At 37.8% G+C, this 17,682-nt stretch overlaps 1 protein-coding gene across 1 annotated transcript in view; it reads right to left on the minus strand.

Moving 5' to 3' along the window:
• Positions 1 to 3,072: 3,072 nt before the first annotated feature.
• C36H10orf67 (chromosome 36 C10orf67 homolog) overlaps positions 3,073 to 17,682 on the minus strand; it is a 163,030-nt gene continuing 148,420 nt past the window's right edge. The window contains 1 exon segment of the mRNA XM_058532821.1: positions 3,073 to 3,481. Within this exon segment, the coding sequence (XP_058388804.1) occupies positions 3,390 to 3,481 (92 nt within the window). The 3' untranslated portion in view covers positions 3,073 to 3,389.

A 17,682-nucleotide genomic window follows, 5' to 3' on the forward strand; every position in this document is an offset into this window, starting at 1 on the left:
GGCTTTCATCCAGGGCCTGAATTGTGTTGTCAAAGTTTAGTAGACGAAAGAGGAGGGGGCATGAGAACGGGGAGGGGGGGGTCTTGAAAAGTCTTGGAAATCGGTATATTTTGCAGGTGTAGAATGTGCCTAATAACCATGGCTAGTGCGTGCTCCCCAATGGCGAGGGTCTGACAGGGACAGCTGGCTTAGTTTTCAGTGTGAAAACACCCCCTCGGTGGACCAAACACAACGACACTGACCTTTCTGCCGGGGGAACCGAGATGTGCCTTTGACTGAATTAGCCATAAAGACGTCTTGCTATGACTTTTGTTCCCCACGAGACCAAAGAAATATTGCGTTTAATATGAGAAGTACTGTTCACAGCTTTTCTGTGCCCCTTAAGAAATATTACAGTGCTGATTTACTGGCCCTCTTCCACTGAGTTCGCCCCAAGGCCGGCAGTGGAGGGGTGGGGATGAGGCGGCAGAGGCAACGCGCTAAATTGCCTGTTGCCTGTTTCCAAAGTTCTCTCTTTGCAGCAGCAAATTATCAATCTTTTCATCTGACAATACTTTGAAATATATCATTGTCATCCAGAGTTGTTTGATAGATTATCTGCAGGCACACAGCCTTTTCCAAGGTCAAGTTGAAGATTCTTGTTTGCTGTTTAACTGGGTTGTTTAAAAACTCCGAACAATGCCTGCCTGTTAAATTTTCACTTGTTCTCATGGGGCATTCCAAAGCAAGTTTCCTATTGACTGAGTGTCGGGACATTTCATCCTCTCCAGCTTCTAAATTCAGCAACCAGAGCTTGGCCATGAAATCAATAGGAGAAGAAATGAGATCTAACCTTAGCACTTGCAGACTAAGTGCCAAGGAGATTAAGCCGTCTTTCACGTCTCCTCAAAGTGTGTACTAATTTTTCTCTGCATGTCGCAAGCTGGTTAGAGCCACACGCATCTCATTCAGCATTCTGTCTTTATTCCAGTGGGAAGCTGCAAATACATTCCCCTAAAGTAGAAGTGCAAAGAAATTGTGGCCACTCTTGTCTTTGTCAACGCATAACCTGTTGCTCTAAGGACACTTTAAAATAAAGTCAGCCTCTAAATCGTCATGTTTTATGGACATATTTATTTATGTTTTTAATGGAAAGACTGGCTTCACAGTTTCCTCTATATCTGAGATGATTGATTTCTTTTATTCAGCCAAGTTTTATTTACCTTGCGAAAATGTTCTGGACCAATGTGATAAATTACAGATATGCAAATTTCTTTGAATGGTGTTGTAAGTGTGTCTAGCTGGAGCTGAATAACTCCTTGCAAGTCAGTCTGTGCGCGCTAAGGACCCCAGGGAGCTGATCAAAGCACCCATTCTCTTTCATCCCCAGTATTCTCCTCCAAACTATTTCGATACAATATGTTTCCATGATGCACTTAATGTGCTAGGGACATAGAACTCATTACAACCTAGCTAGTTCTGCCGACCTCTTTGTTCCAAGGCAGAAAGTCAAAGAAAGAAGGAAAAGCGCTGCCAGTTGCCAGCTTTCTGAAATGCTAAAGTGTGCGTCATTTTTCACCAGGTCTCGTCTTGATATCCTCAAAAGACAAACTATGAAACCGGCCTCAGCCCTTTCTGGCATTAATTACACTGCTGTCCAGCCGATCTGTTTTTCCTATTATATGCATTTCTCAGCAGGGATTTTTTTTTTTTGCAAGACTAATGCAGCTGCAAGTTAAACGATGAATGCATTTTTATTGCTCTGGAAAAAATAAGTGAAAAGACTGCAAAACATACAACTAAACATTTTTTTAAGGCTTCTGGTAGATAACAGATTTAGGGCGGGACTTGGAGATCTTTGCAACTCTGTAAACCTGAAATTGACCAGAGCCTCAGGCATGTCCAGTGCACCCTCTTGTTCTGTGGGGAGGCTCATTGTGCCATTTGAAATTCTGCTTTGGTACCCAGATAAATCTTGAAGGTGAAACCTTTCAAGGTTTCTGTGAAAATTGGGAAATGAAACAGGCTGTACTGCACCCAACCAGAAGGATGCTTCCAAGGAATTTCCGTCCAGGATAATAGCACACAGAATATAAATTCTATTTCATTTCCTCTGTTTCTTGTAGGGTTGACTGGTTGGTGGAAATGGCTGGCAGCCAGTTCTGGGAAAGATTCCAGACCTGACTCCGATTAACCCTCTCTGGTGAAACTCTGCTGGAAACCAACTCACCAGCAATTGCCATTAATCTACTTACTAATTAAGCCAATTCATTTCTAAAGGAGAAAAATTCCTTTCTTTAGCTAAACTGATGGGAGGAAATTTGAAAGAAGCGCCAAACTGTGTAACTGTAATTCAGCCAAGGACTGCTAAAACAAGGTGTTGATATATAGCAGCAGATTTAAAACAAGTTTCTAGGGCAACACTGCTTTGGAGACGGTGGCATATAGTGCATAGTAGATGAAGCTCGAATAATGCTCCACGGCGCTATGCCACCCCATGTATTTGGGTTGAAAATAACAAGTCTCTCTCCAATTAAACCTAGTGCCTTTTACGCACAAATAAATCGCCTCTCTAGCTTTCTTTTGCGCCAGAGTCTATCAGCTTTATGTGACAGCTACCACAAATATATTTCTTGAGACTTAATAAATAGCTTTAGAAATCTGTAATCCAGAGCCTAGGATCCTGAAACTGGGCTACAGATTGGGCCTAACTTGTAGTTAGGGGAACAGAAAGGACCAAGTTGAACATTACGCACAGAAGAAAGCAAACCAATCTTTCAGTAAATGGTACCTGACATTCCGGAAAGAATAGATACGTGAGTCTTGATCTCGATACTTACCGGGACACAGAACTCTAGAGTTTCCCCACTTACTAAAGAATTGTTTACTGCTTTTAAGAAACGGCTAAGAGCCCTGTGCTGATGTCACATAAGAGTGGACCTCCCTAAAGGAAATTTAAAATCCCCTTTGAGGTTTTACGGTTCTCCTTCATGGAGATTAGTTGGCGGGCGAGGAGGAGGCAAATCAGTTTGATTTCGTGTTAGAGAGAGACTGGATGGCTTAGAGAGGGAGTGACACGAGTTTAGTGCCTCAAACTTTAATTGAGGTTCGTTCCTTCCCGTCCTAAGGCGCTGGGGCACATCTCTGAGCCCGGGCAACGCGGGAATGGATTTGGCGGCCTCTCAGAATCCGTGCGCCCCGCTCACCCAGCACCAGCGAGCGGTTTCCTTAAAGGCTTGGAAAGGTGCGCGCAGAGCGCGCGCTTCGCGTACATCACCCGGAGAGACGGAACAGTTATTTTAGAAACGCCTTGGCGATGGTACCCCTCGCCAGGGAGGCAGGCCCCACGCCAGGATGGTGAGGGCCCTCTTTCTGTGGTCCCGCTCTGCGCAGCCCAGTGTTCTGCCCCGTTACCCAGTAGCATCCATGTCGTTCACTGGGGTGTTCTGGGGTTTCGATGGCTTCTCCAAAGGCTGTTCCTCCAGGGCTCCTGACAACCTCACTAAAAATATGGAAAGAGGAACAGACGTGAAATTTGTTTTACGTACTATATACATCAACCACTCCCCACTCCTCACCCTTAGCTCTTTGCACCACTTTTAGTGGGTCCTCCCAGGCCTGGCCCCAGCTGGGGAGCCTCTTCAGTGACCTGGATAAGTGGGGTTGGGGTGGGGAGATCAGGCTGTCAGACCCTCCTTGACCTTCGAAATAACGTGTGTCAGCCAAGTTTTCCTTGGAGAGAGTTCTCCTGCTGCCCCAGACTGTAGAAATGGTCTTAGGTGCCTAAGCCAGTGAATCACCTTCTGCTGCAAGTTCCCTCACTAGAATTAGGCGCCATTGTAAGAGTATTAAAACAAGGAGAGGTTGTTTTGTGTTTGGGTCCAGAAATCTAACTAAGATTTAAATTTCCATTTGCATTTTCAATCTTCCCCCCATATGAAATAGCAAATTATAAATGAGAGGGAAAAAAACCAAATTGGCAAGGATTCTGAAGTTGGGGAATGGGGAGGTGGTGCCCTGCCCCCCAGGCTGGGCTCTCTGCTCCATAGGGAGGGACATTTACCTGGTGTGTAAATTGTGAGGAAAGTGTTGGGGGTCTGGGACAGGAAAGCCACAACATGGGATGTGATGTTCCAGCTTTGAAGAGGAACAAAGGCCCTGAGCTAATCCTACTGAAACCCAGGAGCGTGGAGAAGGCGACAAAGAATTGCAGCCTGTGGTCACCGGTAGGTGTCAATGTGGACACTTACAGCCTGGGCAGTGGGAGAGGGGGACACAGAGCCAGGCTGTCATTCCAAGGCTTAGCACGAACAAAGATAACAACATGACAACCTCGGCTTTCAATGGTTGGGAGGTTCAAAGTGGAGTGCCAGCGAGTCTATCTGGGTCAAGTCTTTTCTGAAGTGGTGCCTTTCTTTTTTCAGTCAAGTATGAACCTGGGAAGTTCTTAGGCCCTTTGCTTGAGGTAACTGTTCTTAGTAAACAAAGAATTCTTCAAAATAATGTCCAATTCCCCACCACCTAAGGTGAAGAGATGGAGTTTTGAAGATTCCTGAATATAGCATAAAGGGCATTGTTTACTGCGCCCTAGAGACCTAGGTGTCTGCATTAAGCCTTTAAGAACTTGAGCAGCCTACGTCAACTTTTTGGATAAAGTTCATGTATTCTTTTACACATTTAATGCAAAACAAATAACATTTCCTTTTATGAAACTGTGCATACACGTAGGTGAGTCTATGGGTACTGTAATTTAGAAAGTATTCGTCAGACAGAGAAGTTTCACTAGTAAAATGTTGAAGGAATAATGGAAACCTGGTAGAATTAAGTATGCCTGTGATTTCAAACTCACTATTAGAAATTAGCAGCCAAGGCATTTACCAACAAATGAATCTCCTCTATAATCTGGGAAAGATAATTGGAAATCTTCTGCTAATGAAACTGATTAGCAAAGACTATCTTAGAGAATTAATAAATGGAAATGATAACAAATTATGTTTATCTTAAGAATTCACATTGTTTTCCTTAAATTCCGCTATCAAAACAAAAGTATAGGTTAAAAAATCATAATGCAACAAAATTCTGGTTTTCCTTAGTTGTAATGTCTCCTAAATAATAATAATAAAAAGGATGTAAGTATCCTTAAAAGACTAATGACATTTCACAGGTAATGCAATTTAGAAAGAAACACTTCCATGTTTTCTTTTCCAACAATGTGCATTTTTGTAAACTGCTATAAATTGCAATTCAAAAGCACTGATCTCGCCATCCCCAATCATTTTTTATACTGATCAAATGAATGCAGATACTCCCATTTGGGAGGGGCGACATGACACTTCACTTGGCAGTTCTAAACAGGTCACAGACCTTTCACAGACCCTAAGGCAGTGGGAGGGAGCTCTTTACTAAACCGTGTAACCAAATCAAACCAATGGTTACCCCTTTTCAAAACCATTGGAATGGTTTGCACAATGCTATTCACATAGCAGCACAGAAACTGAAAGGATGGTCATCCAATGGAAATTTCTTTCCTTTTGTTTAAACTTGCAGAGCTCAAAAAGTAATACTTGAAGGAAAACAATTACATTTGCTATGATAAAAATCATAAACAACAAACATGCATTTTTATCAGCATCACGTGGCATAGCTGTAGCCGTCCATTGGTATGTATATATATGCACATGTATATATGTATATGTATGTATATTTATTGGAGATGTTGCTTTGTTTGAAACTTTAGGCACAAAGACACAACATGGCTGCCCTGGAGATGACCTATTGCTTTCAAGTTGCTTGAACACATCAGAATTTCCATTGTTAAGGTTGATTAATTGAAACTGATAAGTTACCATGAATAAAGATTGTTTTTCTGTTTAATGTGGTGGGCCTGATTTGGTAAATGCCTCATTCATGTAGCTTTGCAGTGCAGCATATGGGCAAGAGTCATTCAGTATCACAACCATATACAATTTATTATGCTTGTATGGGCACAACCAAAGGGCCTTTCTATTTTAATGACAAAGTTTCAATGAAAAATTCCATTTAAAGAGTCACTAGTAACATGAAGAGTGATTTTGTAATTTATTCTTAGAGTTTCTATCTCTGAGTTTCTGTGAATAGTTTAAAAGGTATAATATTTAAATACAGTAAAAGAACGATGCATACATATAAATTATACCTTAGCATTAGTCAATGGGAATACAGCAGACTTTATCTTAAATGTTAGCACACATATGAAAAGCAAGCACTTTATCATCCGCTGTCACCTTGTGTGTTATACTATTGATAAAGTCACCATAAATGTTTCATTGAGATGCCACCAGTGATAGCTCACACTGCCCAGTTTACAAGGAAATGCAAAGGGATTGGTGAATAACATGTCAACTTCCTGATGTCTTCTTTTTCTTAATGAAATCAGAAGACAATATTTAAAAATAATTTAGAAACTATTACAAGAAAAAACAGTGAATTTATTAATTTTTCCACAATTTAATTACTGTTAATTTCCTTTCTTTGAAAACTGATGTCTCTTTTTAAAGATTGAACTACATAAAAACTGTCATGAATATTTACCAATAAAGGTAAGGTTTCTAATTTTTTGTAATGATGTTGTACAGAAACTTTTCTTTCCTTTTTCATTTAGGCCGTTCAGGTAATCACCAGAAGAGTAATCACAAAAAGATATGAAAGACATGTTAATGAACTAAAGAAATGACTGTATGGAACCATCAAAGAGACAGTTACCACATTCAGCCTTTAATGTCTTATCAAATAAATTCTCTGGTCATTCATGTCCATAAAACAGTTCAAGTTCACTCAACATTTCTCAATTAAATTAGATGGGTAATCTCAGTTCAGCTCTTCTGGAGAGTAATAAACCACATTGGTCACAGTTGACCACAGCTAGTATGTGTTTCATAAAGGACTGGCTGTCCATTGGAAAGCTAATCAGCGCACCCTTACTTGTAAAATTCCCTCCCGCATTTTGAAGTGATAATCTGTATCTAATTTTTAAAGAAAAATTTATTTTCCTTTCACTCTTCGGAGGCCAGTTTCTTTTCTGGACCTGAATAGAGATCATTGGTGAAACAGTACCAAATAGCTTTGGTATGTGTGTAACAAAAACCCACCTCTTTGTAGAACATAACAAATTATGCAATGTTCACAGATGGGCTTCACATTGTGCCTTTTGTGAGAAAATGAAGGCCCAACCCTATTACCCTCCCCCCTCTTTATGAAAGACTGGGCTCCCAATGCAATCTGTCTGTCCTAATCCTAGGGAAAAATAAATATAGTTAATATGGAAGCTTTAGATAGTTATTTTTAAAGGGATTTTCATTTGGACTTTTAGTCCATGTAATTTGCACAAGTATAAATTTGAAGTTATAAGCAGTTGTTTCTATAAACAAGCAAATAACTTGGGGCCTAAGGATTAAAATTAACTGCTCCTCTACTGTACCTTTGACATTTAGATATTTAATGGGAATGCTATTTTCACACAATCTCATGCTTGAATTTATAGGTTACCAAAAGAAATATAGTGATTTTTCAATTATAATTTTTAAAATATACACACTGAAAATATTTTAAATCTTATTTCTATATTTTGGTTTTTTATTATCCTTATGGAGGAAAAGCCTATTAATAGATAATCCTGAGGAACAAGGTAGCAATTTCTGCAGATGTGGTAAAGAATGCAGAGAGGGCTTCTCAGGCCCACCCAACTTCATGGGACCCCTGTAAATCCTGGTATTACTTTTATTGAATGTGCTGGTCTTCGAGCATAAATTGCAGGTGCTGAGAAGACTCTTTGCATCCTCAGCGCCTAGCCCAGGGCTTTGCTTATAGTAGGTGTTCATAAAGTCGTGGAATGAATGGATGAATGGATTAACAAAGAGAAGGTGAAATTTAGAAGGTTAAGTAGTGTGGCCTTTGGGATCCACAGCCTTTGCAGTTCCCTCCCACATTGACTCTGGTCTTGGTCATCAGACTTGCTCAGACCAATGGGACAGGAGCAAATGTGGTGCCAGCAGAGACTTGACCAGTTGTTGTTCACTGGAGCTTGCTCTCTTCTGCTGCTCTTGAGAACCCCGAGGCCATCATGAAAGCAAGACTGGGTTAGCCTGCTCAATGATGAGAAACACAAGTGTGGTTGCCCCTGTCACCCTAGCAGACAGCCAGCATGAGGCCATCAATGGCCGACTAACCATAGAATATGAGTGAGCTGCAGCAAGACCAGGCAGAAGACCTACCACCTAGCTGAAGGCATGTATAAAGGCACAGAAGCATGGAATAGCATGAAATAGCAGGGGACAGCAAGTCATTTGTTACAACTAGATTAGAGAGCTCATGTGGGGAGAGGCAAGGGTGACGAATGGTCTTATATGTTAAACTGAAGAACTTGGTTTTATCCTGAAAGCCATAGACATCTATTGAAGGATTAATAACAAAATGTGTAAAAGCGAACCAAGGAATGAAATTCTTAGCAACTCCAACACTTAAGACTCAAAGTGGGGGCAGAATTGAGTAACCAGGAGAGACTGAGAAGGATGCTCTGAGAAGTAGGAGGAGAACTAGAACAGCTTGGTGTCTTGAAAGTCGAGAGGAGAGCATTTCGAGAATGGTGGCTTGAAATGGGAGGCATTTCAAAGGGAGGCTCATTAGTAACGAAACGCGGGAGTGCAGTCAAGTGAAAGGAGAACTGGAAATTATTTGAACAATTCTGGTGACCTAGGGAAGAGCTATGTCAGTGAGACGGAAAGCCAGAAGGCAGGTGGAGTAACCTGGAGCTAGAGAAGGGGAGAGTGCCGGTTCCCATTCTCTCTGGAGGGCTAACATTAAAGATAAGAAGGACAAGAGGGCGCTTGCTCGAAGAGGAAGGGAAGGAAAGAGTAAGAAAAGGAGGCATGGACGTGTTTATAGGAAGAGGGCATTGGGACATGGCGGAACTCTAGTCTGAGGGCAAATAGGGATATCGTCAGGTTGTAGCCTAAGTTCATAAAATTATGAATCTGAGTGGAGCGAACTTCAGATTCAGTTTTATCAGACATTTATTGCTCACTTACTGACTGCCGTGGAAGTGGCAGGCACATTTATACACAAGCCTAGTCACATTTGATTCCTCAACGCTAGACCATACTTTGAAGCTTGGAAGAAGTAGCTTTCTAATCAATCAAGGGGAAATGTCTCCTTTACGTGGGAGGTAAATGGCAGAACCCCTTACCCTAAGATGTAATGCAAACTGGAAACATAAGGTCACTGGACTCATGTGGGACGGTGGCTGTGTCCATTTAATGTGGACGTCATGGAAGTTAGTAAATGGCCATCCTCTATTAGCTTCCTAGGGCTGCTGTGACAAAGTAACATAAACTAGGTGGCTTAAAACTACACAGTTATTCTTTTACAGTTCTGGAGGCTGGAAGTCTGATATCAAGGTGCTGACAGGACTACGCTCCCTCTCAGACTGGGTAGAATCATTCCTGCCTCTTCCTAATGTCTGGTGGTGGCTGTAGATCCTAGGTGTTCCTTGACTTGCAGATGCATCACTCCAATCTCTGTCTCTGTCGTTACGTGGCATTCTCCCTGTGTGTCTCTGCCTCCAAATTTCCCTCTTCTTATAAGGACACCAGTCATGTTGAATTAGGGCCCACCGTAATGACAGCATCTTAACTTGATTACATCTGCAAAGACCCTAGAAGATCGCATTCGCAGGAATTGGGGGTTAGGGTTTCAACACATCTTTTGGGGGGAGGGGACACAGTTCAACCCATAACACATCCTTTTCCTGAAAAGGTAACTTATTGCCTGTTTCACAGACAGAACACCAGGGAAAGGACTTTTACTAAGATGCAACAGAGACTTTTAAAATGTTCTTTTTTTTAAAAAAAATGGTAGATATTGGTAGATATTTAACATATGCTTTTGATGCATAAAATGATGATAACTGTGGCCATTGTTTACAAAGGTAAAGTGTTCTTAGAAAAGATTGTACACATAAGGTAAGGCTGCAATCAGATGAAGTGTCTTTGGTCTAGAAACATGAAGTTCTAGACATTTGGTTCAACCCTGGTTTGAACACACAAGACTTTTTGGTGGGGGGAAGAGGAAGTACAATGGTGTAGTGAATTCACAATTTAGCACACCATATGGCCAGGATAAATAAAATGTAAACATTAAAAAACAAAAAGACATACTGGGAAAAACAAGGTAAACATTTCTCTGGTAAAGAAATGAGAAGTAATGAGCCAAGCTGTTATGGACTGAATCGTGTCCCCTCAAAAGATGTTGAAGTCCTAACTCTCAGTACCCGTGAATGTGACCTCATTTGGAAATAGGGTCTTTGCAGATGATCAAGCTAACATGAGGTCATTAGGGTAGGCCCTAATCCAATATGTCTGTGTTCTCATAAAAAGGGGAAATTTGGACACAGATGCAGACACACACAGAGGGAAGACGATGTGAAGACACAGGGAGATCACCATCTACAAGCAAAGGAACACCGGAGGGACCAGAAGCTCAGAGAGAGGCCTGGAACACGTTCTTCCACACAGTTATCAGAGGGAACCAACCCTGCCGACATCTTGATTTCAAACTCTTAGCCTCCAGAGTTGTGAGACAATAAATTGTTGTAGTTTAAGTCCAAGTTTGTTGGACTTTGTTAACGACAGCCTTAGAAAACTAATACACTGGCTGAAACCACAGGCCTGTTTGGTTCCAGCTGCAGAAATTCATACTGATAGCCAAGAATAAAGCTCCTTTTGGGTAACAGAGGCTAAATGTGCTCCACGTTGGGTGAAAGAACAAATTCACTCCTTGAAGCTGGAAGCTTGAATGAAAGGAAATTGAGGGGAAAAAAGACAGTTTATAACCTGGGACTATGGCTTTATAGAACGCTATGGGCTTATGGAGGCTGAAAGGTGAAAAATTACTTCACACGGAGGAAGTGAGCCAAGCCACCCAATGGCGTGGGGGCTTCAAGACCCTAATGTCACAGCAGAACAGGCACCCCCGAACTTATAAGAATTGTAGATCGGGGCTGAGACTGACACAAGTGGAAGCAGTCACAGAAATGTACTCAGGGAATACACTGTTCAGGGCGAGAGAGAGAGAGAATATGAATGAGAGAGAGAAAGCTTGAGCCTGTAAACCAAAGTTCCAAACTAAACAAAGGAATAGAACGCTAGGAAAAGACAACAGCAAGATAAGCCGTTAGGACATGAATTCACTCCAGATAAATTTAAGTTGATGAGGCAGTCTGACAAAGATTTTAAAATGTGTGTGCTTAGTATGTTCAAAGAAATAATTGATAGTATCCATTAAAAAAAAGAAAAATTATGATACAAAACAGGGCAGAATAAAATAAGAACTATTGGCTATGAAAAAGAACCAATGAAAAGTCTTGAAAATAAAAAAGTCATTAAATGAAACACTAAAACATGGGATAAATTTGGCACAGGTGAAGAGAGGATTAGAAAATTGGAAAAGGTAATATTGAGGAATCCATCCAAATGCACAACAGAGAAAGAAACAGAGAAATTAGAAAATTTAGGTTAGAGGCATGGAGAAGAGACTGAGAGGTGCTTCAAAAGAAAATAACGTAGAGAATGTTGTACCAGCAATATTTGAAAAGTCAGTAACCTAGAAATTGCTAGAAGTAAAAAAAGATATGAATCATCAGATCCAAATTGTACTCTGAATATTGATAAAGATAAATGCATTGTTAAGTACATTATAGTAAAACTACAGACTATCAAGAACAAAGACTAAACTTTAAAAGTCACCATAAAGAAAACATAAAATGAGCACAAATGATTAACACATTGACAACAGACTTCACATAGCCTTGGGCACAGGCTCAAAGGCAATGGCATAATAACAAAATGTGGAGAAAAAAATAACTGCCAACCTAGAATTTCATTTCTCACTAAAATACCATCAAAAATGAAATAAAAATTAAGGCAAACAGAATTTACTATTAATAGGCCCTTATTAAACAAATTATCCAAGTAATAAAACTTTTTAACATACACATATACACTAAAATAAAAGAAATAGAGCTTGTAGCTTTCAAACTAGCAGAAGGAAAAGTGAAGGAATATAGAAAATATTAATCCAAAAGAAAGCATGAAAGAAGACGATAGGAAGTAAAGCAAAATATCAGGAAATACAAAAGAAAGATGGTAGAAATAAGCCCGAATTTATTGGTAATTACAATTGTTGAAAACAGAATAAATTCATCTGTCAAAAAGTGGATATTATCAGAGAGAACTAAAAAAAAAAAAAAAAAAAAGACCCAGTTTTAAGTTGCTTAAAAGAGAAAAATCAAATATAAAGACTCATAAAAAGATTGAAAATAAAATGATGGAATAAAAGATACAATGCAAATACTAATAAAAAGAAAGCTATTATAGTGGTATTTATATCAGATACAATAGAATTTAAGGCATCAAAGAATTACTAGGAATAAAGAGGAATATTGCATGCAACGATTCACCAAGAAAAAATAATAAGTTAGAGTGCATTTAACATAGCCTTGAAATACGTTAAACAGAAATGGACAGAGTTATTAAGAGAAACTGATAAATTCTTAGTCATAGTGAAATATTTTTATATTCTTCTTTCAGAAAAATAAGCGTAAAATAGATTAGAATAAAAAATATTTGAACTACCAAATTAATAAGATCACCTAATAGATATAGAATTCTGCATTCAAAAAATAGAAAATAAAAAGCATTTTCAAGTTCATTTGCAATATTTACAAAGTACTTCACAAGGGAAGTCTGTACAGATTTCCAAGGATGAATGCCTTATAGACCACATTCTCTGACTTAAATACACTTAAATTAGAAGTCATTAATTAAAAGTAAAGCAATCTCAACAAAGCATGTTTAAAAATCTCACATGTTAAAGAGGCAATCATAATGGTAACAACACATTTAGAACTAAGCAACAATTGAAGTACCTTATGTCAAAATTTATGGGATACAACTAAAATACTTTTTTGAGTCATAAAGGCATTTATTAAAATATAGTAAAAATGAAAAGAAATGAATACACTAGAGAAGAAAACAGAAAAATCTTTCAAAAATAGAAGGAAATAATAGAGAAAACATAAATTAAATCAGAAAACCAAAAAATAGTAGAGCCAATCAACAAACCAAAAATTAATACTTTAGAAAAGACTAAAAATTATACAATACTTTAGCAGGATTAAGAACAAACAAATGGTAAACATATAAAACAACACTGGGGACAAAAAAGAGGACATAATTATAGCGGTTGTAGAATTCATAGGAGAATACAATGAACAAGTTTATCTCAATGTATTTGAAAACCTAGATAAAATGGCTTAATTATCTAGAAAAAAATGTTGCTGAAATTGACTCAATAAAAAATAGAAAACTAATAACCAGTAGAGAAACTAACTTAGTACTCAGAAATGTCTCCCACCTTCATAAAAGACACTAGGCCAGTTTGACAGATAAATTTTTTGTACCATTAAAGAACAGATAATGCCTGTTTTATATAGACTTTAGCAGTCTCATAGAAGAGGCAGAGCTAGCCAATTCTTTCTATGAGTCTAGTATAACCTTTATACTCAAATTAGATAAGGGTAGTTCAGGGGAAAAATTTATGGACCAAACTCAGAAGAAAAATCCTAAATAAAATATTGGAAAATTAAAGTTATCTATGTACACAAAAAATTAATAAATGTAACTATGATTCAACATGAGAAAATTTATTAATGTATTTCAACACTAACATATAAAAGGTGAAATATCAGAGTTATTAGCTCAATCTGTAGAGATAAAAAATAGCAATTTGGTATAAAAACTCAGCCCCTGCAAATAGAAGATAACTCTATTGACTTGAGAAAGAATAGCCATGACAAACCTACAATGAACATCATACTCAAGGGTGACACTTTAGAAACTGTCGTATTAAGAGAAAAACAAGAAAAGGGTGCCACTGGCTGCTGTATTCAGCATGATACTGACAATCTTAGCCAGTGCAATAAGAAAAGAAAAAATAAGAGGTACATAAAGATTGGAAGAGACAAGTCTTTAAATTATAGACGATGTGATTGTCTAAATAGAAATAATAAGAGACTTTTCAGACAAGCTGTTAGAACCAGTAGAGTTCAGCAACTTTGTATAGGACATAAGATCAAAGATACAAAATCCGATAGTCAACAGTAATGAACATTTAGAATATGTCATAGAAAAAAGATTCCATTTATAATAGTAACAAAAACTATAAGTTAGTTATCCCTATAAGTTACTTAGGAATAAATCTAATAAAAGATGTACAAGACCATTATGAAGATATTATAAAACATTAGTAAAGAAGATATAAGAATCTCCAAATCAATGGAAAGTTTTACCATATTCATAGCTGGGAGGACTCAATGTTATAAAAATGTTAACTCTTTCAGATCAATCTTTAAATCAAAATAGCACAGTTCTTTCACATGAAATTCATATGAAAAATTCATATGGAAAAGAAAAGAACCAAGAAGGGCTAAGATAATTTTGAAGAACAAGATGGAGAGACTTGCTGTGTCAGATATCAAGTTTTATTTTAAAACGACAGTTATTAAAATGCTTTGGTAGTAAAGCAGAAAAGACAAATAGGTCAATTATACAGAATGAGAGCCTAGAAAAAGTCCATACTTGTGTGGATATGTGGCATACATCAGAGGTAGCATTACAAATCAGGAGGGGCTGGGAAGATAAAATGGTGACAGGATTATCCACTATTCTATGGAAACAAAAAAGTTAGACTCCAAAATCATGTCATCCACAAAAATAAATTATGATGCTTTAAAGCACCTAAGCGTGAAAACCAAATTGGTAATATTTGTAGATGACAATGTAGGATTATCTTCATAAACTCAGAGTAGGAAAACTTATCTAAAAAAGAAAAAGGAACAATTCGTAAATTAAAAGATTGAAAAATATAACTACATAAAAATAAAAAAAAACCTTTGTTTCAACAAAAGACATCACAAGCAAAGTTAAAAGACACACCACAGACAGTGAGAAGGTATTTGTAAAGCATATATGTGACAAAGGGTTAATATCCAGAATTTATAAAAACTCTGTACATCAATTAAGGAAAAGAAGAATAACCAAATAATATAAAAATGGTCAACTGCTAGTAACAAGTAATTCACAGAAGAGGAAACCAAAATGGTCAATAAACATACAAAAGTTATTTTCACTAGTTACCAGGGAATTTCAAATAAAAAATGAGATATAATTTCATGCTTGTCAGATTGGCAAAAATTAAAAAGTGTGGCAACCTCAAGTGTTAGTAAGAATATGGAACAATACAAACTCATAAGCTACTGGTGTAAGTGTAAATGAGTGTAGTCATTTAGTAGCACAACTTGACAGCATCTAGTAAAGTTAAAGATGTATATACTCTTCAACTCAACAACTCCATTCCTAGGTATTTACTCTAGTGAAACTCTTGCATATGTGACTGTGAGAAATGCACAGGGATGTTTATAGCAGCTGTGTTTACAACTGCAACAAACTGAAAATCTCTACATTCCCATCAACAGGAGAATGAATATATTGTAGTATATCATACAATGGAATATATTGTATAACAGGTAAAATAAATGAACCCAAGCTCCATACAGCAAAATACTGTAACTAAATTTCAAAAACATAACATTTATGGGGAGAAAAAGAATACATACCTTCCACTCTCATTTACACAATGCTTCAAAACGTGCCAAATGATGTTATATATATTGCGCGTGTGCGTGTATAGAAACACTATAAAAGATACAAGAGTGACAGATGCTAAAATCAGGGCAGTGGTTAGCTCTGGGGAGGGAGGGAGGGAAATGGTTATCAGGGGGCTTCAACTCTCATCTTCACTATTTTATTTCTTTTTTGAATCAAGAATGGCAAAATCTAACAGAGCCAGGTGGTGTTCAACATGTTTTCTGAATATTTGAAGTATTTCATAATAAAAATAAAAATAGTTTCTACATTAAATATGTCTGTGAGGAAATTAAGCCCTTCCTCAGTTGCATTCTTAATCATATGAAAATACAAATAATGAAATTATTTTATAACTTTTTGTCACCTCAAGCTTACATGGTGTAGACTTTAACATACAACACATTTCTTCCTCTGACCTACTTTTCTCCATGTGATTGTTGCTTTTAAGATGAGGAATCTACATAAAGAAGTTGAACTAGCCAGGAATGTGAGAGACTGAGGATTGGTGTCCAGTGACATTTCTATACACTGACATTTATAAATACCCGCTTTTCTGATCTCAATTTATTCCCTAAAATTCCAAACTTGGGGTTCCTCCAGTTGGACAGAAGATATCATTCATATGGTATCTTTCACATATGAAGATGTCATTTCCAGCTCAGCTAAGGGTGCACTTGACATGTCCATGAATTGGCATGAATCCATGCACAATATCTTGTAACATTTTTCCATTTCCATAATAGAAACATTATTTTTTTTCCTAAAGATTATTTCTTTATTATTATGATTATATATATTTTTTTTGGTGAGGAAGATTGTCCCTGAGCTAACATCCATGCCAATCTTCCTCTGTTTTGTATGTGGGATGTCTCCACAGCATGGCTCGATGAGCGATGCGTAGGTCCGTGCCCAGGATCCATCTGAACCAGCAAACCCCAGGCTAACGAAGTGGAGAATGTGAACTTAACCACTACGCCACCAGGCTGGCTCTCAGAAACATTCCTAAATTAAAAAATTAGTATCCAATGTCTCTACATTAATTAAACCCTTTCTCAATATTTTGATACCACCGTAAAGGCTTATGTGGCTTATAATGCCTCTTAAGTAACTGGGCAGCAATCGGGCAGGTTAAGATGAAAACTGAGGTTTGAGATCAAATCAGTGGCCACAGGATCCAGGGAGGCTGCTGGAATGCAGTTCATGGTCCAACAACGGAACGCACACCAGAAAGCATCCTTGTCTCATGCTTCACGTTTTGGAGAGCTCTAAGTACCAATTTGCATCATAATTAGGAATATGCTTAGTGGCATTTGTTAAATGAAACATTGTCTACACATACTTAAAAGCATTACTAGACTGAATTCATACAAGACAGTCCATAAATTAATAAGCTATATTTTAAATATGTATTAGTATTTTTTTCTACTAAATTTTTATGATCTTACAAATTCAAAGTGATTTGCCTGCTTATTGATTTCAACAATGAACACCGTATTTTCAAAGAATGGACCACCTTTCGTTTTCATTTTTCAACCCTCTGTCTGACCTATAGACAGAGCTTCAGTTAGAGAACTTCTGATTTTTGTGATTAATTCTCTAATCCAATTGGTCATCTTGACTCTTCTCTATGCCATTGAGAATTCCTTGTGTTTGGAAAAGTATACTAAGAGACAGGCTGCTCCTCTTCCAGGCTTCAATTTATCATCTAATAATCCTAAATCCCATGCTTTGAGTAGAAAATATCTCTAGAATATAGATAGAAGGAGCAAGGAAAATTCCTAAGAAAAAGTAGTTGAGAATCAGCTCAAATCTCAAAGACAAGGATGACATATACAACTTAGAAATGTACCATTTGAATAATAGGTAATTAGTGACGATAAGGGTAGTAGAAGAGTTGGTGGCAGTGACATTATTAACATTTACAGACCCCTTAATACATCATATTTAGTAAATCAGGTTAGTCCTT

The sequence above is a fragment of the Diceros bicornis genome, chromosome 36 (genome assembly GCF_020826845.1).
Source record: "Diceros bicornis minor isolate mBicDic1 chromosome 36, mDicBic1.mat.cur, whole genome shotgun sequence".
NCBI classification, from domain to species: Eukaryota; Metazoa; Chordata; class Mammalia; order Perissodactyla; family Rhinocerotidae; genus Diceros; species Diceros bicornis.